The sequence below is a fragment of the Delphinus delphis genome, chromosome 16, assembly GCF_949987515.2.
Source record: "Delphinus delphis chromosome 16, mDelDel1.2, whole genome shotgun sequence".
Classification (NCBI taxonomy): domain Eukaryota; kingdom Metazoa; phylum Chordata; class Mammalia; order Artiodactyla; family Delphinidae; genus Delphinus; species Delphinus delphis.
In genome coordinates, this window is record NC_082698.1 from 69,754,341 (window position 1) to 69,781,275 (window position 26,935).

General features: G+C 36.8%; 1 protein-coding gene across 1 annotated transcript in view; it reads left to right on the forward strand.

The window, feature by feature from the left end:
- Positions 1-2,119: 2,119 nt before the first annotated feature.
- Positions 2,120-26,935, forward strand: part of RTKN2 (rhotekin 2) — a 77,839-nt gene continuing 53,023 nt past the window's right edge. The window contains exons 1-3 of the mRNA XM_060033765.2: positions 2,120-2,279; positions 8,721-8,917; positions 24,898-24,956. Coding sequence (XP_059889748.1) covers positions 2,220-2,279; positions 8,721-8,917; positions 24,898-24,956 — 316 coding nt within the window. The 5' untranslated portion in view covers positions 2,120-2,219. The remainder of the gene's footprint in view (positions 2,280-8,720; positions 8,918-24,897; positions 24,957-26,935) is intronic.

Genomic DNA, 26,935 nt, shown 5'->3' on the forward strand with positions numbered 1-26,935 from the left:
CAACTGTTGCATGCCAATTTGCGCCTGCGCACACGCGTGTGTGTGTGTGTGTGTTTAAACAGTTAAAACTGAGTTAAAAGATGTAAATTTAAAATTGGTTGTGTATCTAATCTGCTCCAGGTTCAGTATATAAACAATTCTTTAAAAACAAACAAACAAAAAAATGGTTGGCTTGGTCCTGTTTCCATGAAGTGATGGTTTCTCTCAGTATTTTGTTCTGAGTCTGAGAGCTGTGTATATGAGAAATAATATATGGCTGATAACGAGTACCCTGTGTGTATTTCTGAGTCAGGTACTATACTAGGCTCATAAGGCTCACTTTGAATAGGGGATAATTATACCACAAAGTGGTAAGCATGAGAGAGAGGTGTGCATAAGGGGAGAAGGGTACCTAATGACTCTAGAATTCAGATCTGTGTTTGGAGAGAATGAGTTGAACTCTGTATTGGTAGTTTTGAACTCTACATATTTCATAGTTGTGTGTAAGGATCTGGGTCATCCCTAATGACCCATACATTCCTAATGTAAGGGGAGAGCCATTCTTAGATGGGCAGCTTCTAGTGTCACTTGGTCCAGGGCCTTGAAGAGGCAAACTACCCTTATGAGAGAAAGGGCATTCTTTACATTTTCACAAATTCATCTCCAAACTAACTGGTTTAAAAAAGTCTTGTGGATAATGTGACCACATAACTTAATATCCACTTTGCCTAGGACAAGACAAGATTTGTGGGACATTGGGACGACAGACCCAAACAAGGACTGTCTCAGGCAAATAAACAGTCACTTTATATATGGAATGAAAAGTGACCTAGGCCTTTATGAGGTGAGCTGGGATGGTTGATTTGATAGATTCTACCCTCAGGAGAAAAAATTGTCAGAAGCCAGAGACTTCTGTTGCCTTTTCAAGGGAAGGACTGTGGATATTTTTTGTTGTCGTTTTTAATAAATTTGTTTATTTATTTATTTTTGGCTGTGTTGGGCCTTTGTTGCTGTGCACAGGTTTTTCCTAGTTGTGGCGAGCGGGGGCTACTATTTGGTGTGGTGCGCGGTCTTCTCATTGCAGTGGCTTGTCTTGCGGAGCACAGGCTCCAGGCGTGTGGGCTTCAGTAGTTGTGGCACATGGGCTCAGTAGTTGTGGCTCATGGGCTCTAGAACACAGGCTCAGCAGTTGTGGCGCGCAGTGTAGTTCCTCTGCAGCATGTGGGATCTTCCCCAACCAGGGCTCGAACCCATGTCCCCGGCATTGGCAGGCAGATTCTTAACCACTGCACCACCAGGGAAGTCCAGGACTGTGGATTTTTAAAGAGTTTACAAAGGCCTGAAATCTTTGGCACTTCAATTTTGATTTTTAAAGATTCCATGCTTTGCCATTATATTTAATTCCCAATAATTAGTTTCCCAATATGATTAAAAGGGTCTTTATATTGGTCTTTAGTGACAGCAAGAAATGGGACTCTGGGGAAATGATACCTCATTCAGCTGTCACTTTGGATGTTGGTGGGGAAAGAGTAATGAAAGAGGTTTTTTGCAAGAAATAACAGACTACTCGGCTGGGGGGGAGGGGCATCTGGAATTACAAAGAAACACTGTGGACACAAGAAAAGGGCTTGTTAAATGCCTGACACGGTGTCTCACCAGCCTGATTAATAAGGCCATGATCTCTAAGTGACCCCGGGTGACAATCTGCGCTGTGTGTGAGTGATCGCTGAGGGCCGTGTCATTTGGTTCTCTGGGAGTGAGAACACGGGTTGTCTGTGGGAGTCCAGGGACTGCAGCCTTGGGTCAGCCCACCCCGAGCGCTTTGGAGGGCCTATGCAGGCCGAAAGCACCCTGCGCAAAAGGCTGGCCTTGAAAACCAGCAGCCGAAATCGTGCACCAGGGCAGGTGGTCTCAGTGACCAGTGCTTTCCCCACGATCCCGCCTACTCCTGTCTCAGGCCCGCCCACACGCCAAGCATTGCCTTAAGTCGGCCCACCGCTCCCTATTGTCCAGCGGGCACTGAGAACTCGGGTCTCCGCAACGTTCAGGCGTGGGCGGCGCGGGGCGCGCCCACTGCGCGTGCGCGCGCCGGCTCGCAGGCCCCCTCGCCCCCTCTACGCCGGGACTTGGTACGGCCGGGACGTCCCGGCGGTTGGCGTCCTCCGCTGCTCCAGTCAGGGGCGGGCTTTTCAAATCTTACCTTTGGAAGAGTGGCGGCGGCCCAGGCTGTGGCGCTGGTGATGGAGGGGCAGATCCTGAGGGGACCCGAGCTCCGCCCGGCGGGGCTTCCCGCTCAGCAGGTGAGTGAGGAAGGGAGCCGGCTTCAGGTCCTCAAGCGGTCGTTTTGCCTGGACGACGGGAAATCCCCCCCCCCCCCGCCCCTTCGCGTCTCGTATTCCGCCGTGGCCAGGAACAAAGAACTAGGCGACTGCACTTTTGAGGCCTAATGGAGCTTGGAAATCTCCCCGTTCCCGTCTCCCCACCCTCTCCCCCAATTTTCTTAGGGAGGAAACAGGCCCGGAATGGGGAAGCGACGCCGGAGTCTTGAAGCGCGTTTTGGGGCGCACCTGTCCGCCGCCCCTCCTCCCAGGATTGGGACGCTTGTCTTTTTGCAAGGGTGGGTGACGCAGGGGGAATGGGAGCCCCGGGATATCCCGGAAGCCCACCCGAGGCCCGTGGAGGACACTTGGCTTATTACTAGATTTGACGCAAAGCACAATCACTGCAGGAGCTTTGTCTACACACAGTATAAACTTGGTGGAGAGGGTGGAGAAGTAAACTGCAACCGCTGAACTCGAGAAAAAGTTGGTCTGATAGTGGATTCTTTTTGAATTGGATAGGAGAGAAGTTTGGTGTTCGGTATTTATCCATGTAAAATGTGTGTTAGGAACCTTTCTACTTAATATAGTCCAACATTATTTCTTGGCAGTTATTAAAAGTTTATACTTTCCACTCTTAACCTTTAAAGAGAACTTAAAAGATGGGACTTAGAACTCTGATGTCTTTGAGCTGGATCTCCACTTCCAGTTTACTCTCCACCGTGTTTTTCCTATTTTTAAAGTAGATTAAACCATATGAAATTCCGAGTTTTGTAGGTCAAAATTGGTAGAATATTAACAATTTTGTATGGTCCCACCTATTACCTTTGCTTAGCAACCCATTTTCTTTTCTGTAATCCTTAGAACCCTCAGCAGATAGAAAATTGTTAGGAAGTCTCCATAATGCTGTGAAAAGGAAGACCTTGAGTCGTTATGCAAAGAGGGCAGTAACTTTATCAGTAATTTATGCTGTGTTATGCCAGCATTTCCAAAAATTTCAAACATTTCGATGCAGAGTGTTTCTTTTCTGTTCTATCCTGTTATGTACTTTTGTTACCGAAATTGGGGCCCGGCTGCTGGCTGCTCAAAAGCCAATAAAGAGGCAAGATTGGTGGAAAGGAGTTTGCTTTGTTTTGGATGCCGGCAAAGGCCGGGGTCGGGTGGTGGGGTGCAGTGTTGGACGCCTGTCCAAAGGCTGACTCTGCCCCGCTGACAACCTCTGGACATGAGCTTCTGTAGACAGAGGGAGGGGCCACATGTGGAAACGGCACAGCCAGCTCTGACAGCCGTCTTGAAATTGGTCTTGCAGTGGTCTGACCAGTGTCGTCGTGATTATTTTAAGCACAGTTAACCTTCAGTTCCAGGGTTGGTTTGTTCCCATTTCTTTGAGGCTAGTTCTCGGATTCTGGCAGCTTATGTCTCGGCGCAGTCTGGTCGCCATGTAGTTAACGTCCACCTGCTGGGGGTTTCAGTACCTATCAGACAGCTCCCAGGATGTGGCTCAGAATATTACCTATAGCCCTTGAGAAGGAACTGAAGGCCCTCGACTTGGCTTACTGACTAAATTATTATTGTTTTGTCCCATTTGACTGCTTTTCTTTGCTTCTGCATATTCTCACTTCTCTGATTAAACTTATCGTTTGACTCAAGTTTTTCCACGGGCAAAAAGGCAGGCTGAGGACATGGGGGGCAAGGACCACAGGGTCCTGCTCCGTTTCCCTTTGATTGTACTAATTATTTTTTTAAATTTGATTTCTAGTGAATCGGTGATCTTGAGGTTCTTGCACTTACCATGTAGGTGTTGGTGAGGCCGATCAAGTATATTTCTTGAGCTGTGTGCACCAGTAAATGTTTTTGTATGGTACAAAAGAGATAAGAGGATAAGGTCATAAAAGGAGTTTAGCTACATGGAATGAAAAGAAATATTTAAATATACGTAACGGCTGGATTATTTACATGTAGGAAAATACATTACTTAAAGATTCTTAGGCAGCAACAAATTAAAATAATTGAGTTGTGGAATTCCTTCTGTTTGGATCTTGGAGAAAAATTGCAAAATAGTAATAGGTTTTAACCTAACAGGAATATTGAGGGTCAGTAAGAGAATTTTATACTTGACTAACACTGTCTCTGTGTTTCCTTTGATCCTAATGAACCTGCCGTCAGATAGGGATAGCACCAAAGATTTTGAGATGGTCACTCACTAGTGTAACACCTCTACTCAAACCTTGGAGTCATCTGTGACTACTCACAGCATAGAATATTGGCTTTGGAGTCAGATTAAGGTAAAATCCAACTCTGTTTGTTGTGCAGCCTTGAATAAGTTACCTGTCTTTTCTAAGTTGCAGTTTCTGCAGTTGTAGGATGGTAAACTGCTTATCACAGAAATTTGTTGGAATTTGAGAACCTCTTTAAAGTACTTGCCACAGTACCTAGCACTCATACATGCTTGAGAGATGACTTATTTTTGTTAGTATCTTTTGTCCCATTCACCTGAATAGTTGGCATAGCCACCTTTTCTTACAAATGTTTAAGCTTTTGAAATTTTTATAAAAATAAAATTTGAGAAATAATATTTTCTCATTGCAGAAAAGTAAACATAGACAGAAACATGAATTTAAGAATTCTTTCTCCAATTCCATTCCCCAGAATGAGCACTGTTAACAACTTCTAGACTTTTCTCTGTATGTAAACAACTCTTAAAATACACAAAATTTCTTTTGGAAAGAATGTATACTGTATATACTCTTCTGCAATCTTTTTCATCTTGCTCTCTTAGCTAACATGGTTTAACTATACCCATTAGGTGGGTGATAGTTTCTATCTGGATTACTACAGTTTTCTTACCAGCAGCCCAACTTCGTTTGTTTTTTTACTTTTTTTTAGTCAGTGCCTAATTCCAACACTAAAGTCATTTTCTTTGTACTTCCTTTGTGCCCTTCTAGCTCTTAAAATCTAGTATATTTCCATTTTCTACATTATCTAAGTTTGCACATTTAAATCATCTGTTTCATTCTTAGCCTTGCCCTATCCATTTATTTTTACCTGCCTGACTTTAAATACCTATGAGATAAGGCTTCTCTTTGACCTGACAGCAAGCGCTTATTTAGAAAATTGAAGAAGAAATAACAAAAGGAAGGCTCTCTCCCCATTCTCCGCTCTTCTTGGAGGCTTGAATTCACACACTTCTAAGAGGGATGCATACAGGGAAACATGCTTTTGTCATGGGCCCTAGTCAGTCTTGACTCTGCCATTATGGTTGAGGCAGTGATGATTTTCGCTCCCTACTCTTCCTCTTTGAGGTCAGTAAGCATCATCATTGAATGCCACCCTCATTACCTGATCATTGTTCTCTCTGTGGTTCGCACTAGACATCACTCCTAGCCTAGGAGCACTTTGTACCCCTTTTTAACTTAAAACAAATCCTTTGACTCCATTATGTTTTTCTTGGCTAGAGTAGTTTGCTTGACCAGAGATGTTTTCTCTGCATGTAAAGTATAGATGTGTACTAAGTATTATAGTATATATTATGCTAAAAGAACTTGTATGGAGAACACAAAACTGGCTAATACAATGGTCCTTTTTTTCACCCTGAATGTGTTAAAAAAAGAAACTAGCACAACATTTTAAATCAACTATGCTCCAATAAAAAAAATGCATACACTTAATTTATCCGTCTCTGTCAGCCCTCCCAGATCCACATCCACTCACTGTAGAGCAGGGGAGGTAAGGTCATAGTTTACTAAGTATGTTCATTTGGCTGGGTTAGGGATCAGCAAACCACTTCTGTAAAAGGACAAATAGTAAATATTTTCAGCTTTGTGGGCCACACAGTCTCTTTTGAAATTATTCAGCTCTGCCTTTGTAGCTTGAAAGTAGCCATAGACAACACAAACGGGCATGACTGTGCTCCAGTACAACTTTATTTACAAAAACAGGTACTGGCCAGGCTATAGTTTGCTGCCCACTGCTCTAAAGGACAGAATTCTAATATAATATCTGCTAGCTATATCTCATTTCCTTACTGAATATTTAATCTTAAAAATACTGTAATTTTTTTTAAACCCTGACTTTACATTTCCTTTCTCCACTATATCCCATGCCTCTCTACTTTTATGAAGTCTTTATCAATAAGTGAAGAAAGACAATCTTCATTTACCAGATGGAAACCTTTAGAAGTCCGAACTGATTCCTTAGTGTTGTCTCCGGCCACCTACTGGTTTCTAAAGGTTGTTGCAACTTTCCAGATGGCTGGGGAATTTCAAGTAGTGCAGCCCTGGTTCTCTGCCGTGGCTGTGCACTGAATCACCAGAGGAGCTTTAAATAAAAGAGCAGGTTCCACCTCCAGAGATCCTAATTGTTTGGGGGTAGGTCATAAGCTTAGGTACTTTTGTAAGGCCCTTCCTCTCTGCCTGAGGTGATTCTAATGTGCAGCCAGCTTTAAGAAGGACTGTGCTAGTCGTTCAACTGGCTGCCTGACTGTAGTATTTAAACTGGCTGCCTGACTGTAGTATTTAAAAAGCAAACTTGAATTTAATGGCACCAGATGGTATTCGTTTATATTTGAGTTGTGGGGTAAAGTTATTCATCCCACTTTCAAGTTTCTCCCTAAGTAGACTCTCTAATGCTAACCCGCCTGCCAGAGTTTATTTCTATAGACATATGGGTCACATAGATAATTCTTATAATTGATTACTAATTACATTAAAGAAGAATTTACTTTGGGACTGACAAGTCATAAAAAGATGAGATGGAGTTGTTGAAATTCAGTCATGTGTAAAGAAGGAAAAGCAGCAAATGACTACATTTATATAGTACATCAGTTTTGAGTTATACTACAAAAGAAGGTTTTTATGTGGCGATTACATCATGTAATTACAGGAGGTAATTAAACAGATCTGTTTTCTGCGTGTGAATAGCACATTTGATTGATTTGGATAATCAAGTTAAATCATCTGCAGTTTTTCTTTTTGGGTAATCATAGACTATTGCTCTAACTTTCAGCTTTTCTTTTTGAAAAGATTGTCCTTTCAATATCTGGAAATTTTGTTATTAGATTCATTCAGATTTTTGATATAAATTTTATTCCAGTTAAAAGGTAAACTATAGCGTTCATTTTTTTGTTTTTTTTAACTGCAGAAGCTAGGATGATCTCTTCATTTTTAGAAATAGACATACTGAAGCATTATTACATGTTTGTAGTATATTAAAGAGTATCTAGTGATTTATAGTTTTTAAAAAGTCACTGAATTTAAATCAGAACAATACATTTCAGTTTATAGAATTTTGATGTTACATATGAAACTTGTTTATAGAGCCAGGCCATTTTAAGATCATTGTACAGAATGAAAGACTTTCAGAACTAAAATGATTTAGTAGTTTCATGGTGACTCTTAAAGCTAAAATAAATATATCCAAAAACTGTGTTCTAAATCTCTGTTCCAGGTAGCTAAAGCTTCTGACATTTTCTTAGCACAGTTCTTTCACTCTCTTGCTTCTGAGATTTTATTTACATTGCTTACCCTAACAAATAGCCTGTCACCTCTCTGCTGTTTAACCTTGGTTTCTTTATTCAGCATCTGTTCTTTTAGAAAGTGTTTCCTTGGTTAATTTAGTGTCATCAGTTACATCTTGCCATCTCACAGTGCAACTTACATAATACATGCATGTGCTGTATTGTTCACATTGGTTATTATATTCTTGTATTAGTTTCCTGAGGCTGCCATAACAAATTACCAAAACTGAGTGGCTTAAAACAACAGAAATTTGTTCTCTCAGAGTTTTGGAGTCCAGAAGTCTGAAATCAGGGTACCTGCAGGGCCATGTTCCTGCTGAAGGGACTAGAGAAGAATCTGTCCTTGCCTTTTCCAGCTTCTGGTGGTTGCTGGCAATACTTGGTGTTCCGTGGCTTGTAGACTCATTACTCCAGTCTCTGCCTTCATCTTCACATGGAGTTCTGTATGTATCCCTCTGTGTCTTCACTTGGCTTTCCTATGAGGCCAACAGTCATTGGATTTAGGGCCCACACTAATCCAGTATGACCTCATCTTAACTAATTACATCTGCAAAAGTATGTCCAAATAAGGTTACATTCTAAGGTTCTGGGAGGACAGGAATATGTGGGGGACACTATTCAGCCTTGTACAGTTACAGTAAGAATATATATTATTTCTCACCTTTGTTTCTGTTCTGTTTATCCAGTAGATTGTAAAGACTTCCTAATAAAGCAAGAAGTTAAGATTTTGCACAGAGCCTTTAAAAGATTTTGTACTATCATACACTAAAACTTTGTTACTTTCCCAATGTAGTATAAAATTATAATACTAGATAGTACATTTTCCATCTATTAGGGGTAAAAAGAAATGTTATAATTTTGGGTTTTGCTACCTTTTAAAAATGCTTTTTCTCTCTCTTTTTTTTAAGGACTGCAGCATTCAAGAAAAAATACATTTAGAGATGCGAATACGAGAAGGGGTATGGAAACTCCTTTCTCTGAGCACTCAGAAAGACCAGATTTTGCATGCAGTTAAGAATCTCATGGTGTGCAATGCTCGAATAATGGCTTACACATTGGAGCTGCAGAAATTAGAAGAGCAGATTGCATATCCAATTGGAAGATGGTTAGTGACATTGTTTACCTATGGCTTTTAATGTACTTAAATATTTACATTAAAAACATCATATAGGGCTTGCCTGGTGGCGCAGTGGTTGAGAGTCCGCCTGCCGATGCAGGGGACACGGGTTCGTGCCCCGGTCCGGGAAGATCCCACATGCCGCGGAGCAGCTGGGCCCATGAGCCATGGCCGCTGAGCCTGCGCGTCCGGAGCCTGTGTTCCGCAAGGGGAGAGGCCACAATAGTGAGAGGCCTGCATATCGCAAAAAACCCCCCCCAAAAAACGAAAAAAACAACACCATATAATTTAACCTGAAATGTCAAATCATCAAAGCTTTTAAAAATTACACTGAAGTAGCCTCTGATATCATAAACATTTTTAAGTAGGGCTCAGAGTAAACTTACTATTAAGGCAGCAGTTTTTACTGGCCAGTTTTGTTGTGTTCAGTACTTCCAGATTGTAAAATGAAGTGGTTAAGAAGCAAGGAGTGAGGAAATATTTTAAGAAGAAGGACTAAGACTGATATCTGAGTGTATAGAAATGTAAATTAAAAAAAAAAACTAATTGCTTAAAAATAAACTGATAAAAAGATACTAGCTGAGAGTAATGGAAACTTAGAAATTGAAATGAGTGGGCAGCAAAATTAAAGATATAAATGGAATTAAAGCTATGAGTGGGATTAAAGCTATGAATAGACTTAAAGATATGAATGGAAGGGAACTTAAAAATCTGGTAACACATTCCTTTCATATGTTGAGTGTAAGTTCCAGAGAGGCAGGTGACTTACTCAAGGACACTTGAGTGACACTAGTGATGCTAGAACACTAGTGAGTGTTCTAACTAGTGACAGAAGCTAATGAGAGGTTACTTACCATTTGCTAAGTAACTTCTGGTCCTTGTTCTCTCTGTCACTACATGCTGCCTTTTTGGATCAGGTCTAGATTTTGTGTATGAAATTTACATCCTATCCTACTTACAATGCCAAGTCTTATTTGGACCTTAGGATTGACTCGATTTAGTGGCTAGATATTGGTTTCCTTTTTAATATAAATGGTTTCACATTATTCATTGTTGATCAGTCTTAAAGCTGTAACACTAATTAAAAGTTTCTTTTTAGACATTAGTGGCCATTGATTGGGCTGTTCATGGTACACCTCCATGAAATTCTTGAAAAGTAAGGTAAAAACACAGGTCAGAGAAAGAGATTTTTGTAAAAATAGAATATTGATGAAATCGTATAATAAACACTTATGTACGAAGTGGCTAATATTTATTAGCTTTATTCCCTTGGGATAGCTGTTTAATCTCTTTGTGCCTTATTTCCTTCATTACAGTTGACATAATAATATTTACATTTTGAAAATTAAGATGATATATATTAAAAACCTAATAATACCTTTTATGTAATTAGTACTCAACGTATGTCAAACAATTTTCACTATTATTTATCCCTGGCATTATAAAATGAAATTATTCCAGTATCATAATCCAGGAAAATACTTTTCAGATACACATACACTGGACTAAGGCAGTGCTTTACCAGCTGTGTCAAATATATTACTTAGAGTAGATGATTTTGTATCACAAGATATGCAAAGCCAACGAATAAATATGGCGTATCTTTTTATAGCATGAATTTTTAAGATAAAGCATTAGGAATTTAGGATTGTGGCATGGTTTTGGATTATGCTGCTCATCGGGATACATGTTCCTTCTCCCCAGCCTTTATAACAATATGTTGTCAAGGGGCGGGACTGTTTAAGTGGAAGAATTTTAGAAGCACTGGTTTAAGTACAGTGTGGGACTAAACACTCAATATTATATCATTTCTCACAGTTATATGGAATGTTCCTCCGGGAATCATGTCTACCCTTCATATTCATGTTCTTTAAGTATAACGAATTGTGAACTGGCCATTTTCTTTAACAACTTTCCTGCAACTTTCCTGAAGTTGCTGATTTGGAAAAATGTTAAATAAGCTTAATTCCTGTTGGATTTATATAACAAAGATAAGAAAAAAATATCTGGGACTCTCAACTGAAGATGTGTACAATTTTCAGTTTCTTTACTGATTATCTTTGATAGATGAAAATAGCTTTGATGCTATATTTGTTTTATATTTGAACATTTATATTTGTTCATCATTCCTTGCCTCCATTAATTATTGAATTATTTCTTTAAAAAATCTGAATATTCTATATGAATTATTTTGTTTACAACTTCATTTTGTTATGTGCAGATATAACCTGAGGTTACTGATCAAACGTAACTGGAAATTATAATACTTTCCTTCTTACTACATAAAAATGATCTAAAGATAAAAGAGAATCCCATGATAGTTTTTTTAGTTCCTTGAAGAAAGTTATGTAAATTATGCCATTTGATTAGTCAATCCAATATTTATTGAATATCTACTACTTGTAGAACACTTATTTAGTATTGTGCCACTGTATCCAAATTCAAAGAACAGAATTTGTCGAAATGTGAGTATGTTTGTATATTCAGTAGTCAAATACCTTACCTTTAGAGACTCAGTGGTCTGTTCCTTAGCTTGGTTTTGAGGGTCTTTAAGATAGAAAAGTGCTCCACTTCTACTTTGCTACCAGAATTAAAATAGCATTTTAACGAGCATCCTGCCTACCACTAGTCTACCTTCTCTAAAATTTTATGATAAAATGTAAAAAAAATTAATACAGACAATACATCTAGACTCTTTCAAAGAAGAATCACATCAGTATGAAATGGTAGAATCGAGGAAGGTCTAATGGAAGAATTGGGTCTGAATCTTCCAGATCATAAAGGATGGGTAGAGTTTGGTTTGTTGAGTAGAAAGCAAGCAGATTAAAAGTAAGAAAAATAGCAAAACAAAAGCTTAGGGTGAAAAATGAGCATGAATTCCAGAACATTGAAGAGATGTGTTTGGTTGAGGCTGAAGATCAAGCCAAAGTTGAAGAGGAGGTGGGTAGCAAAATTCAAGGAAGTTTACAGTGATATCAGGTTAACTGGTATTAGCTGACAGCCTTTCCAGGTGCCAGACACTGTGCTAGGGTTTCACAAATACCACATCACAAACTGAGAGAGGTATAAACCTCTTTATTAAAGATTTGGGAACAGGAACTTGGAAAATATTAGATAACTGTTTCAAAGGGCACACAGTGACTCTGTGACTAGGATGTGAACCCAAATGACTTAAAAGCCTGAGCCTCGCTTAACCCTCCCCAGAGAAGCCCATGTATTTTGTACTACCCCAAGTTGCCCTGTTCAGTTGTTATAGGACTTTACATTTATTTCATTGTTTATCTTTTACCATTTTATTTTCAGTAAGAGAGAGGCATGATAAAATGGGTGTTTAAGAAGGTTATCTGGCAGTAGAGTATTGAAAAGGATGGTGAGACAAAATAATTGAAATAATAAATTTTTAGGGAAAATATTTAAGAACAGGCAGATAGAGAAGTGATCAAATAAGTAACTTTTGATGAGATAAAAACTAGTGCGTGAGTTTTGGGTTATTTTAATAGATATTTACTCAAGGTCCTCTTGATACAGTAACAACCATTCTGCAAACAGTTTCACTTATTTCTCAATTTATTATGAGTTTATTAAAGTAAGCAAATAGTCTTACTTCATTTTACAGCCTGTTTAAACTGGGGTTCCAGGAAAGAGTTAAGCCCTAATGCCCCAAGACATGCATTGTATACAATGACTTAACTTCCGTGTATTTAGAATACTACTAGTTTGGTACCATTCTTGGGAGAATTGAGAAAATAGTCATTCTCTGGTTTAGTTGAGGAACCCCACTTGGGAAATCAGTGATATAGTCATATCATTTATTCTTTTTTTAACCACCTATCTGAGAATATTGGTAATTGGTTAAATGTTCTAATAATGTAACGGAAGCTTTGTTCTCCTTAAATGTATGTAATTATGAAACACCTTCTGGTATACTATCTATTTTTTACATCTAAATATGCGAACGATACCCAGGTTTGTGTAAAATTCATAATAGAGTTGTGTAAAATTCATAATTATGAAACACCTTCTGGTATACTATTTTTTACATCTAAATATGCGAAAGATACCCAGGTTTGTGTAAAATTCATAATAGAGTCAGGGTGACTCAAAAAAAAAGTAGAATATGGAAAGTTTTCTAGGTTGAGTAGACAGTAGCTAGTGAGGGTATGGAGTGGAGCACGGACAGCTGACTGCCTTATTAGTTCAAAGGGTAGGATTACTTGGTTACAGCAGTCTGTCAGTATGCTAGTCTTTTAAGTGGTAAATGAGACTATCTCCCTGCCTTTTGCCTGCATGTTATAGCCATATATACCTACTTAAAAGACTTGCTTATATTGGTCCACTTCTTAAAAAACAGCTAATGGTTTCCATTTACTAAAATTCCTTAGGTAGGCATCGCATTCCAGGATCTTCGTGGTCTGATCTCAAACTACTTTCATAGTAGTTTACAAATTAGTTCTTAACTTTCTACTTAACAGATTTATTTCAGCCAAATGCTTGATCTGTATCCCCAAAACAGTTCTTGATTTTTCTGTCTCCAGTGCTTTTGCTTATACCGAAGTGCCCTATCTTCCATTCCCATTTCATAAGACCTCTTTTGCTCTGCAGTACCCTACTTGCATCATCAAAGTTTCCTTTGAAATTGTATTCAGAAAAAGATCATTTCTTCCTTTATGCTCATAGTAAGGACTCAAAAAATGATTATTTGCCTCCTTTTAGTTCTAGTAGCATCTGAACCATGAATATCTCACTGTAGTATACTATATTCTAATATTCTATATTCCATTTATGAGCATGTATTATCAATTAAATTATAAACTTTTAGGGGCAGGGACAATGTTGGTTCTTACTTATTAGATGAAGAAGTAGAGATGATATCACCACTCATTTCATATGGTCATTTTTGAGGATTTAGTGGCTGGAGCTTGGAGGCAACTCAACTAATGTTGATTCTTTTCTCTTTCTTCTTTGTATCCCCAGAACACCTAACAGTGCTATGTAACTATTTAAGAACAATTTAATTTGTGCTTCATAACGTTTTGCCTCCTCCTCCCTTCCATGTGTATGATGAGCAAATAGGGCTTATAATTTAATAACAGTTAATTATATGGCAGTTACTCATTTTTCTTCTTTTTACTTTCTTCCATGTTCTTAGGTTCTTCCTGTTTTTGTTGGTCTCTGTGCTTGACATGTTCCAGATTATCATTTACTATTTTCTACTTCGTTCACTTTTTTAAAACCAACTTTTTATTATGAAATTTCATATGTAAAAAGTTTAAGAATAGTATAGACGTCATGTATATTCTCCACCTGGAAGGACCAGTTAATAGTTTGCCACATATGTTCATCCACTCTCCTTCTCTATCTTGGTACTCATACACACAGACACATACTCACACACATGTGCATGCATGCATGTACACACATACACATTTTTCTTTTTCTGTGTTGAACCATTTGAAAATAAGTTGCAGACAACATGGCATGTATATCTCAGTAGTTCAGCGTATATCTTCTAAAAACAACATTCTCCTATATAACCAAAATATGATTATCATATATAAAATATTGACAGTAATTGCATAATCATCCACTAATATTCAGTCCATATTCAATTTTACCTAGTTGTCAAAAGAAAATTCTTTATAGTTCCTTTTCCAAAACCAGAATTCAGTCAAGATTCATTTGGTTATGTTTCTTTAATCATTTTACCTTTATCTAAAAACTCCTTGCCATTGATGCTTTGAAGAGTCTAGACTTTAAAAAATATCCTTTAAAAATATTCTGCACTGTATATTTGTCTGTTTAGGGGAGGGAAGAATTTCTGCTCTACCCCTCTTGGTTCTTTTGACTGGTCTAATAATTAAATAGGTACAAGACAGATTAATAGGAGAAAAACAAATTTAATTTCGTACATATGGTGGTCCCATAGGTATAAGACTCAAGAGGTGACCAAAGCATGTTGTTTATACACCTTTTTAGACAAAGAGTAAATTATTTGTGAAGATTTGACAAAACAAAAGGGTTTGGGCTTGGAGTAGCAAATTAATGAAGAAGTAATAAAGTTTGTTTATACAGCTTCCTCTGCCCCAAACTCTGTATCTCTGGTAATAAGGATGCCCTCCATCCTCCAGCATAGGGAGGATATCTTCCCATGGGAGCTTTGTTTCCTGCTTTCAGGGGAACAAAGGAGGGTTAGGGTGTTCTTCTTGCATGGGCTGTTTCTCAAGTGACTTGATTTCATTTTATTTTTAATAAATTTATTTATTTATTTATTTTTGGCTGCATTGGGTCTTTGTTGCTGCACGCGGGCTTTCTCTAGTTGCGGCAAGCAGGGGCTGTTCTTCATTGTGGTGCACAGGCTTCTCACTGCGGTGGCTTCTCTTGTTGCGGAGCACAGGCTGCAGGCACGTGGGCTTCAGTAGTTGTGGCACGCGGGCTCAGTAGTTGTGGCTCACAGGCTTAGTTGCACCGCGGCATGTGGGATCTTCCCGGACCAGGGCTCGAGCCCGTGTCCCCTACATTGGCAGGAGGATTCTTTACCACTGCACCACCAGGAAAGTCCTCTCAAGTGACTTTAATTCAAAATAGTCAACATTCCACTTTGGCATATTTTGGGGTGGCCTCCCACAAACCCCATCATCTAATTGTTTCTTTTGGTATTATTGAACCTTTTCTCACATTCCCTGTTTTTGCTGTAACTGGAAGTTGGACCAGACTTAATCAGACTCAGGTTAAACATTTTTTTTGTAAGAATTTTTCTTGGTTAGGTTGGGTACTGTATATGCTGCCAGTGTGGTACGATGTGATGTTTGTTTTTACCGCTCTAAATGATGCTGAGTTTGATCCCTTGGTTTAGATGGCAGTTGCCACATTTCTCCTCTGTGATATAATGGTTTTCCCTTTGCAATTCATAAGTAACCTTTGGGCTCTTATATTGGGGCTGGGAGAATATTCTGTTATCCAACAAGCTTTCACTTAATGACTGTATCCATTTATGATCCTTGCCTAAATTATTAGGGCTTTACAAGACAGTGATTATCTAATTCTATTATTTTTTCTATACTTTTTAGCTAATATTCTTCTGTAAGGAAGGCCATTCCTCTTCTTTCTCTCTCCATAGATTTGTGGATTTTTATTTATTCAATGTTTTATCATTTATAGTCATTAATCATTTTGATAGATTAAATTTTCCTAATTTTGTTCAATGGAAGTTCCGTCAAACTGGCTTCTTTTTTCTTTTTTTTTTTTTTTGCGGTACGCGGGCCTCTCACTGTTGTGGCCTCTCCCGTTGCGGAGCACAGGCTCTGGACGCGCAGGCCCAGCGGCCATGGCTCACAGGCCCAGCTGCTCCGTGGCATGCGGGATCCTCCCGGACCGGGACACGAACCCGCGTCCCCTGCATCGGCAGGCAGACTCTCAACCACTGCGCCACCAGGGAAGTCCCTGGCTTCTTTTTTCTTTTGACCTGCTTCTATATAAGTCTTTAAGAACTTTCTTACTTTCTGGCCCAAAAGGTGACCCAGGCTTGCCTTGTATTTTCTGTGCCTTAGACCTAGAGTCGGCCATTTCTCTAATGACTCCTGATTCCCTTTAATGGTGAAGAGTACTTTGAAACCAAGATGTGGGCACTAGGTGTGCTCATTGTTATTGGGGATCACTTCTTTTAGGCCTTGAAAAGGACATAGCTATGGGAAAGACTTTTTTAAAAATCATGAGTTTATATTGATATTTATAGGCTTTGTTTTCTTGAATTACTTTATATTTGTATCTCTTTTTCTTATGCTGAAAATCTGAATTGCTAACCAACAGTAATATATTTCCTTATTTATATGTTTCTTATTTGTTTTATACTATGATTATATAAAATAGTTTCATAATTATAGTACCAATATGATTGCTGACATAAACCCACCTGGGCAAGTTCAAGATGTCCTTATAGTTCTTTTCCAACGTACAGAAATTATGGAAACTTTCCAATATACAGAAAAGTTGAAAGAATTGTACAGTGAAGACTGATATATCCATCACCTAGAGTCTGCAGTTAATATTTTACTATATTTACTTTATCCTATATCCTTTTATTTATCTGTCAATTCATCTTATTTTTTATGATGCAGTTCAAAGAAAGTTCCTTTTTGTGAGTGTGTATGTGTGTATACATACAAATATACATACATTCTCGTGGATAAAGGGTTAGGAGACTATGTTTAAAAGTTACTTAAAATGATCTTTTTCTCTCTGTATGGTTATGTTACCAGTTTCATAAACAGTCATTTGTTACTTGTGTCAGTTTGGGGTTGCCTTTTTTCCCCTCTTTGAATAAATCATGCTTTCTGGATATGTTGTATTTCTTTTTCCCCAAAGCTGGATTAGTCGTACCTGCCTCTGTCCCCACTTCAAGAGGCAGCCACTGTTCTGCTTTTTTTTTCCCCACCATATGTTTTGCCTGTTCTAGAACTTAATACAAATGGAATTGTCCAGTGTGTGCCCTATCCTTTTCATCAGCATAATACTTTTGAGATTCTTCAGGTAGCTAGCATGTATCAGTGATTTGTTCCTCTTTATTGGTAAGTAATATTTCACTGTATGAATATACCATGGTGCCACTTCTTTCCTCTGGGGTTGACTTTTCTCTAATTTCTTCCTGGTTTTGGTTGCTTGCCAGTCCCTTCAGGTAGTTGTTTTTTAATAGTTTTTCCATATTTTATATTGTTTTCTATGGGAGAATTTCTCTGATATGAGCTATTCCAACATTACCAGAAGATAAATTCATTTTGTTGCATCTTGAGCAAATAAATTTTTAGTTTTTTCTACTTTATGAAATATTTTGACATTTTCTTTCTGACTTAATATGGTCAGCTTTCATGACTGTCATGGGCTTTTGAAGTTATATTTCATTTTTCAGAGTACGAAGTTCAATATGTATATATATATTTATATATATGCAAAAGATTTATGTTATTGATTATGTTTTTATCTTTTGACCACTTGAACTATCTTGGACTGAAAGAGATAGGTTAAGATTTTTGTTATTAAGGTTTTGCTGTCTTACCCTTGTATATCCTGTACTTAATGTTTTATGAAACATTTGGTACTTTAGTACTTGTTATATATTTATTGCCAATTGCAGCCTTTAGCATTATAAAAGTGTCCTTTTGTTGTTGTTGTCCTATAATGCTTTTGGATCTGAGTTCTACAGTTTCCTGATAACAAGATCATATACCCTGATTTCTTATTGTTTGCATTTGTTTGGTGTATCTTTGCCCATCTCTTTAGTTTGTTAGCCTTTATGAATTGTTTGGTTGAAGGTGTGTTTCTTGTATTCATCCCAGAGTTTGGTTTTACATTATGAGCCTATCTGAAAATCCTTTTACTAGAGGAGTTAAGCATACTTACATATATATTACTGATATATTTGGTTTCAGCTTTGTCATATGTTCTTTTATGTTATGTTAACTTACGTGTGTTATAATTATAGCTTGTCTTTTACCCTGTGGTCTGTTTTCTTTTTTTTAAATATTAATTTATTTATTTTTGGCTGCGTTGGGTCTTCGTTGCTGTGCGTGGGCTTTCTGTAGTTGCGGCGAGCGGGGGTACTCTTTGTTGCGGTGCATGGGCTCCTCATTGCAGTGGCTTCTCTTGTTGCGGAGCATGGGCCCTATCTAGGCACGTGGGCTTCAGTACGTGTGGCTCGCAGGCTCTAGGGCGCAGGCTCAGTAGCTGTGACACATGGGCTTAGTTGCTCCGCGGCATGTGGGGTCTTCGCGGACCAGGGCTTGAACCTGTGTCCCCTGCATTGGCAGACGGATTCTTAACCACTGTGCAACCAGGGAAGCCTGGTCTGTTTTCTTTATTTAATTTAAGAAGAGTTTTATTGGTCATAGAAGTTACTAGAACTTTATATTTATAAACTATATACTGATAACTTTATAATGACCTTAGTTCTTTTTTTCTTAGGCTTTTCCTATTTTGTTTTTCTGCTTTAAACGATATCATTTTGTTTCCACTTAATATTTTCTGTGTAGAAATCAATGAACTTACTCTATTTTCCCATGTCTTTCTTCTCTACCTTTCTTTTTTTTTTTAGGGTTGTATTTCTCCTTTGGTAGGTGGATAGTGTTTACATACTAATCTTGTACTTGTAACTTCACCTTTGTTTTAGTCTTTGATCTGCAATTAAATATATATAATGTTCACTACCTGTCCTTTTGTTGTACTTTCCAAAATTATCTCTTGTTTAGAGGAAACTCATGAGCTAGTAGATTCCACAACCTGAGTGCAGTTTTCTTCACATTCTTGCATGTTTAAAGTGCTTTTCTTTAGTGTTGGTACCTAAAGTGCAGCTTGGCTGGATACAAAATCCTTGGCCAACACTTTCTTTCCTTGAGCTTCTTGAATACCTTGCTCCATTGTTGTCGTGTTATCAACAAATCTAATGTCTAATTTTTTTTTCCTTTGTGGACTGATTTTTTTCCCTGTAAATGACTTGGTCTTTTTATCTGGAAGCTGAAAGATGTTTTCTTTATCTTAAAGGCTGGTAATTTTACTGGAATGTGACTACGGCTGAGCATTTTAGCTCATTTAGTGCCTTTTAAATATGTAGATTCAGTTCTTTTATTTTCAGGTTTTCCTGGAATTAAAGCCTCCAGAAAACATTAATTCTGTCCTATCTCATTATTTTATTTTTCTTATGTAAGGACTCCAGTTGCACACAAGTTGGATCTCCTTTGCCTGTCTTCTATGTCTTTCACTTTTTCTTTGATGTTTTTAAACTCTTTATTTTATTTTTGTTCTTTTGGTTCTTTGGGTTCTCATCCACTGTGTCCCTTAGTGTACTTTCAGTTTTATATTTTTGTCCTTGGGCACCTTGTATTTACTCTTCATTTTAGAGATGATTTAATTTTTTCCAGCTTCTTTCCTTGTTCTCTTATTTTTTTTCTTCTTTTTTCATTATTTACCTGCTCTTTATCCTTTACTAATGTGAGGTGTTAGATTTCAGATTCATGGTTTCTCTCATATTTGCAATAGCTTACTTAGCTACACTTAATTTATTTTGGAGTATCGTGTTACCTTGTTTGTTATTCTATATTTTTTGGAAAGTTTTTGGTGGGGTATTTTTATCAGCTGAAGCATTCTGATTCTTTCTACTTTCACTTTATAATAGCTTTCTATGGGTGTTTGGATCCTTTTTTGTTGTTGTTCCTAATGAAACAAAATGAAATACGTAGGATATAGCATTTTCCTGGGCCAAGTGATGGTGGTGGGGAGGGGGTTGGGTAAAAAGGCTTACTTGGTTTCTTAGTTCAAGAGTGTTTTCTATTATTGGAACTATGAAAAGTAGTTTCTTTAATAAATGGTTCCTTTTGGGATGTTGGTTGGTTGGTTTTCTGATACTTTGATACTGGTTTGTTTCTTAGGGTTTTTAACTTAAGCTGCTTTCTCCTTCTTCTCCTCTTCCTCCTCCCCCTCCCTGTCCCTCTCCCCTCCTCCTCCTCCCTTTTTTTTTTCATGGCCCAGTCTTCAAAGGATACCTCCCCTATTGCATGTCTGTCTTCTCCACAAGACTAACAACTTCTGAACCAGATTATTTTGGAGCCCCTACCAGTGCTGTGGTAGCACTGGTTTTATATCCATTCTCTTTTCTTATGATCTTCTAGAGGAGATCATAAGTTGATCTTATTTGCGTTTTGCAATACCAGACTCTTTACTTGTGTAAGGCCTCCAGGAACTGGTTTTGATGTTTTCAGTTGTCAGTTTCCTCTCTTACATGTAAATTGAAGTTTGTGATAGTCTCTTTTCTAGTTATGCTGTCGGTGTGGGCTGTAGATGATTTTGCTTTCCTTGTTGACGTGAAACCTTTTGTAGGATTTCCTGGAGAGATTCCAGTTTAGGTGGCTACCATTATTTTACACAAACTGGAAAGTCATACTCTGATCACTTTAACAAATGATTTAGTGCCTCTTCCACATAAGCTCCAAGTTAATACTGAAGCCAAAAATACAAACACTCACAAAGTAATCCTAGTATTTGTGTAGCATTTCTAAGAATGATTCAGAATACATTAAAAATATTGCATTCAGTAGCTGTGAGGTAAGTAGATACTTCCCGCATTTTACAGATGAGGTTGCTGAGGCTAAGAGATTAACAGCAACTCATTAACCAGTTATTGATGGATAAGAGTCACACCTAAGACTTTAGTCTAAATCTACTGCTTGCTCTACCAAAAAGACATATCCTATTTTACTTCATTTAGTATTCACTAAGTCTTTACTGAATGCCTTAGAATGTACTGAGCTGTATACCAGGCACTGGTGATTGAGCAGTGAACAGAATAGACAAAAAAAATCCCTATTCTTGCAGAGCTTACATTTTAGCAATAATATTCTCCTCTGCCCCAACCCACTAGTCTGTCTCTTGCCTTAACTTCTTAAAACTGTATTTGGCTTTGTGAAAATAATACTAGTCAAAGACATTTATAGTACCTGATTTTAGGTATCATTCACCATAATTCTGATTTTAATAATGCCACAAAAACTAGTTTCTCATACTCCAATTGCCTAGTTTAATTGCTTATATACTACAATATAAACAAAAATAAAAATGTGGGTTGCCAAAAATAAAAATAAAAATGTGGGTTGAAAATTATGTACTCCTGGTATTTCTACAATAAAACATGGTATAGTTAAGACATTAATTATTTTATTTTTTAAAACTTTATATTGTTTGGTATCTGTTGAAAAGAGGTTGTTGTCTCAAGGTTTGAAGTAGAAAACTCATCTTCCCAGCTTAACATAGTTATGAAGGTATTAATTTTATACCACATAGTTTTAGGATGGTTTAAAAGTCCACATTAAGCATTTCTGTGTGTTTTAGTTTTCACTTATTTGCACAAGAGGTGAAGAATTTTATAACCTGCTTTGAAATAATAGAATAGTATTTAGAATTCTTCTAAATGCTTTGTTAATATAAAATTCTTTCATCATTGTGTTATTTCTCATTGTATCTTGTTAATTCTGGAAAAGAAATGCTATTTTAAATTCCCATATGGAACAATATAAAATAGGATAATATGTATTTACTTGGCCAATTTTAATACAGATTTTTGAGCAACAAAGTGGCTGATTGGCACCCTCTGTTGGTCATTTTATTTACCTACAGGCAGAAATATAAGTTAATAAAACAAAGTTAAAAGTTGGTCTTATATATTTTTATCTCTATCTTTTAAATTACAAGTCTTACCAAAATAATGCTCTAAACTGGGTTCGTAAGAATAAGGTACAAAAAAAAAAGAATAAGGTACACTATTATTTAGCTGTGCTTTTGTTTGAATGATTTTGTGGTTATTTGCTTTTTCCTCAGACTGGCTCTCTAACTGTAGCATTTAGAATTGACATTAACATTGCAGATTTTAAAACAACTATTGATTTAACTGTAGCAAACTGTTAGCTACAGTAGCACATTATTAAACAGATAATGTTTAACAATTTATTGTCAATTTGGATTAATTAGAAAAACATCACATTTTAGCACCCTAAATAGCAGTTGAGTTATTTGAAATGAAAATAATTCAAGCTTCTGAAACATGAGTCTGGATTACTTTAGTTCATCTCTCAATTTTTTAAAGAAAGAATCATTCTGTAAGATTATATGGTTAATTGGATTTATATTATAATTTGATAATATTTGTATATAATAAGTTTGTTGACAGGTCCTGAAAATGCCTATGCAAGTAATTTTATACTTATAGGGGAGAAAGCTATACTCTGCCAGGTGGTTGAATAGTTTGGAGGGGAAAAATTTTTTTGGTAAATGTTCAGCAAGTTTGCTTTTGGTGATTCTAGTATTTTAGAATTTCACTTGTCTGCCAAAGCCTCAAGTTTAATCCAATTTAATAATGCCTAATGGATTTCAATTTTAACATAATTTATGACCTATTCCATAATACTCAAGTTACTCACTGTATTAGAGCTTCCTTGTATTTTTTCACTGAAATAAATATTTTAAGAATTTATATTATGCATTGCTCATATAGAACGTGTTTTTAGAAGTATTACAAATGCCAACCAACTGTATTTATATTGTATTTCTTGTACCAATTTGAGGAAATTGAGATTTGTGTTTGGTTTCTAGTGGGCCTTTCAGTATATTATTTTCACCACAACATAGTAGACTATTCAATTGAATTTTTCACTCTGATGAATTAATAAGCCAGCTAAAATTCTCCAACGTGACAAACTGAACTTGCGTATAAAATACCGAACTTGACTCTTTTTAAAATTTATGATTCAACAAAACATTATTTTGAAATAATGAGTACTTTTATTTTTCACTGAGTGAATTTCCTTTTAACTTAAATACCAGTGTGACCATAAGGTAATTAGATAGGATCCTGAAAATTTATGGCTGTAAGTCTACAACATTACTTTAGTTACACCTAGTGCTTGATTCTGTAAATACCGTATAAATGTCCCATATAAGCTTATCGACTTCAATACATCAGTAAGGAATATATTTCACCTGTAATACGTATGTGCTTAATCCACTAAGAGAGTAAAAAAGGTGGGATGATGTATTTTGTTTTCAAATTTGGATGCATGATAATGAATATATATGCAATCTTTTTAACAAGGCTACTGAAATGTGTTAAGGTGTGTCACTCTCCTGAAACTTAGTTAGATACACTTCAAACTCCCACCCAATCTTTCTCCAAAAGCCCTTTTAGAATCAAAACAGTATTCAAATGAAAAGTTTCTATCTTACCACGTATTTGAAGTACCTAGTTAAATTAACTGGCAGTTAATTGGCTAACCAAATTAAATAGAGGCCAAAAAAGAGTGCAAAGAAGAATACTCCTGGATACATTGCTCTAGAAATGGAATGCTAATCTCTAAATGCAGGTTATTAGGAAATAGGATATTGGATAACTATTCAGAGATGGGATTGATTTGGTCTAATAGAAGATAACTATTTTGAAAAAAAATTTTTTTTAATATTTAAGTATTTATTTATTTGGTTGTGTCGGGTCTTAGTTGCAGCTCGTGGGCTCCTTAGTTGCAGTTCATGGGCTCCTTTGTTGCGGCTCACCAGCTTCTTAGTTGTGGTACGTGGGCTCCTTAGTTGTGGCATGCAAACTCTTAGTTGTGGCATGCACGTGGGATCCAGTTCCCATACCAGGGATCGAACCCAGGCCCCCTGCATTGGGAGCATGGAGTGTTAACCACTGCACCACCAGGGAAGTCCCTGAAAAAAATTTTTATGATACTAGTATAGTCTACAGTCAGAACTGGAAGTGTCTTATATCCCAAGAATTTCCTTTGAGACCTTTTCTATTGTCATGATAATGTTTTCCTCTCCACATTTTATTCTCTCTAGAGGGCTACTCCCTTCCTTTGCCAACTTAGTTCATTTATTGTTTCAGTGTATGCTTAGCTTTTTAGAACTTCAAGGAAATGAAATATGATATTACCACACATGAATATGTAGCAGAGAGTAATTTTTTAAATATTTGTTAGATTTTATAAGGATAAGATACTCTTGGGCAGCATGTTCATGGTTGGGAAGTTCATTAACTTTTTCAGGCAACTATAATCTGGTAAGCTAGAAATATAATTTATGAAATGGTGATGCAACGTATTATACTTCCTAGGACCTGTACAAATATTGCACATCTTGTTTTTAAATGTAAGAGGTCACAAAAGCCTTTCATTGTAGAGTAAGCCATTATATAATCATCAGGGAATGTAAAGCTTGTATGAAAAAAATCAAAGATAATGGCTCTATATATTTCTTTTAAAGCCAGCTACTGTTGACTAAACATCATAAAGTTTAAATCAAATAGTTTGTTAACTGGAAGTCATTATTATTCAAGGATGTGGTTTTTTTTAATATTTAGGCATTTGTGAAAGTTCGTTAAAACAATTGCTTATTAGAGAAGATCCTTTTTTTCATTAGGGTTTTTTTTCTTTTGACAGTGATGTGAATTTTGAAAGTAAAGCACGAACAGCATGTAAGGGAAAGATTGCCATATCAGGTATGCTATATTGGATCATTTTTCTATTGCTGAATAAATTCCATAAAGTAACTTCCTAGAGTTAGTGGGGCTTTTTAATTCCCTATGTCCATTTTCTTTTTTCATTTTATTTTGCATACCTCTATCAGAATATTTGTTCTAAAACACTGTTTTCATCATTATGCTCTACATTTGTGTAGAATTTTACAATTTGAGAAAACTGTTTCATGTATATTACATATATTATGAAGTTTTCTCCTCACTGCAACACTGTGTAATAGGTAGGGTAGTTCCCTTTTTCTGTAGACTCAGAGGTTAAATGACTTTGGTTGAGCTGGGCTGCAAACTCAAGTCTTTTGACTCGCCATTCTGTTTTTGCTCAGAAGTTTCAATACTGTGTTTAACCTTTGTCTACTCCAGAATTTCCATGAGGGTTGGAACCTTGTTTGCTTTGTTCATCACTATATACCCAGGAGCTAACACAGTGCTTGTACGTAGTTATCACTCAGTGAATATTGATTGGATGGATGACTACACTCCATTGCCCATAGGATAGAGACTAGACTTCCCCCTAGAGTTTTCTATTCCCAAATATTTTTCTAGTCCTATCTTCCACTACTCCTATACATAAGCTGTCTGCTTTAGCAAGACATTTCTCTCCCTGTTCTGTCAACACACCCCATGTTCCTAATACCCAGTTAGCTCTTGAAATAACTATATTATCTTCAGGACCTATTTGCTCATCTATAAAGCCTTCCCTGTTCCCTGCTAGAAATGTTTTTCCCTTCTGTAATTCTTAATGCAGTTAGGAGACACTTTACCACTAGATGGCACTTATGCTGTGTTGTCTCAGTTTCTCCAAAGTGTTAAGGAAGCTAAAGACAATGGCTTGGAGATGCCACAGATTGAAGTGAATAAATACATGGCTGACTCATGTGTATACTAGTTAGATAATGTACCTTTTATAAATATTATCTCATTGGTACGTTTTGGAAACAACAGACCTCCAGCGGTCCTTAAATAATAACTAGTTTGTTTCATTGGCTAAAAGCCTCAGGGAGGCTGCTGCTGTATTTCAGGCCCTCTTACCCAAGGAACTGTTTGGTTGTTGTTTTTTTTTTTTCCCAAGGAACTGTTTTTAAAAATGTCTTCATGTTAAAAATTCTCCTACAGGAAGGATATACCTGAATTTTACATATGAAATAATTGTCCTAAATCAGAGGAATTACCCTCAGCAAAAATTCTTCAGAAGACTATCTGAGCTATATATAAAAATCCATTGCTTGTTTTATAGTTATTTATATTTATGTTTTCATCTTTCCAATTATGAATGGAATAAAACATGTTTTATATCTTATTTATCCTTTTGATGCCAAGCATAGCACTTTTACATATTAGTTGTTCACTATGTTCAATACATTTTAATGTGAAAAAACAAAATATTATAGATCTTTAAAGGAGGTTTTCTAAAAATACTTAAACATAATCCTCCATTCCTTGCTTCTGATGTAGTGCCACTCAGTACACAAATGAGATGTGTTAAATTGCTGTTGAAGACTGAATGCCATGATAAAGTTAGCCTCTACTGTCATTTCATAATAGTTTATTGACTGCAGCAATCATGAAATTAGCATTAACTCTCCATTTAGAAGAGTGTTTAAATAAAAACATTTAAAGTAGAGAAAAAACTATTTTCTTGACCATGAATACTCGAGTATAGAAATTAAACTTATTTCTGCATGTGTTTCTTCTTTTTAAAAGATCATTTTAAATTAAATTAAGGAGCCAAAAGTCTCAGAAAATGGGATACATATGTAATTTGTTTACATCTTTCCTTAGGCTTAATTATATCTTGTCTGTGTATTTGTGAAAGATAAAAACAAAGAACATTAAAAACTAATTCACCTTTATAAATCCATTTTCTTTTGACATGGGAATGAAAATGTGACTTTTGTTTTGATCAAAATGAATATTTGCAACAAAGTTTTCATAATGTTTCT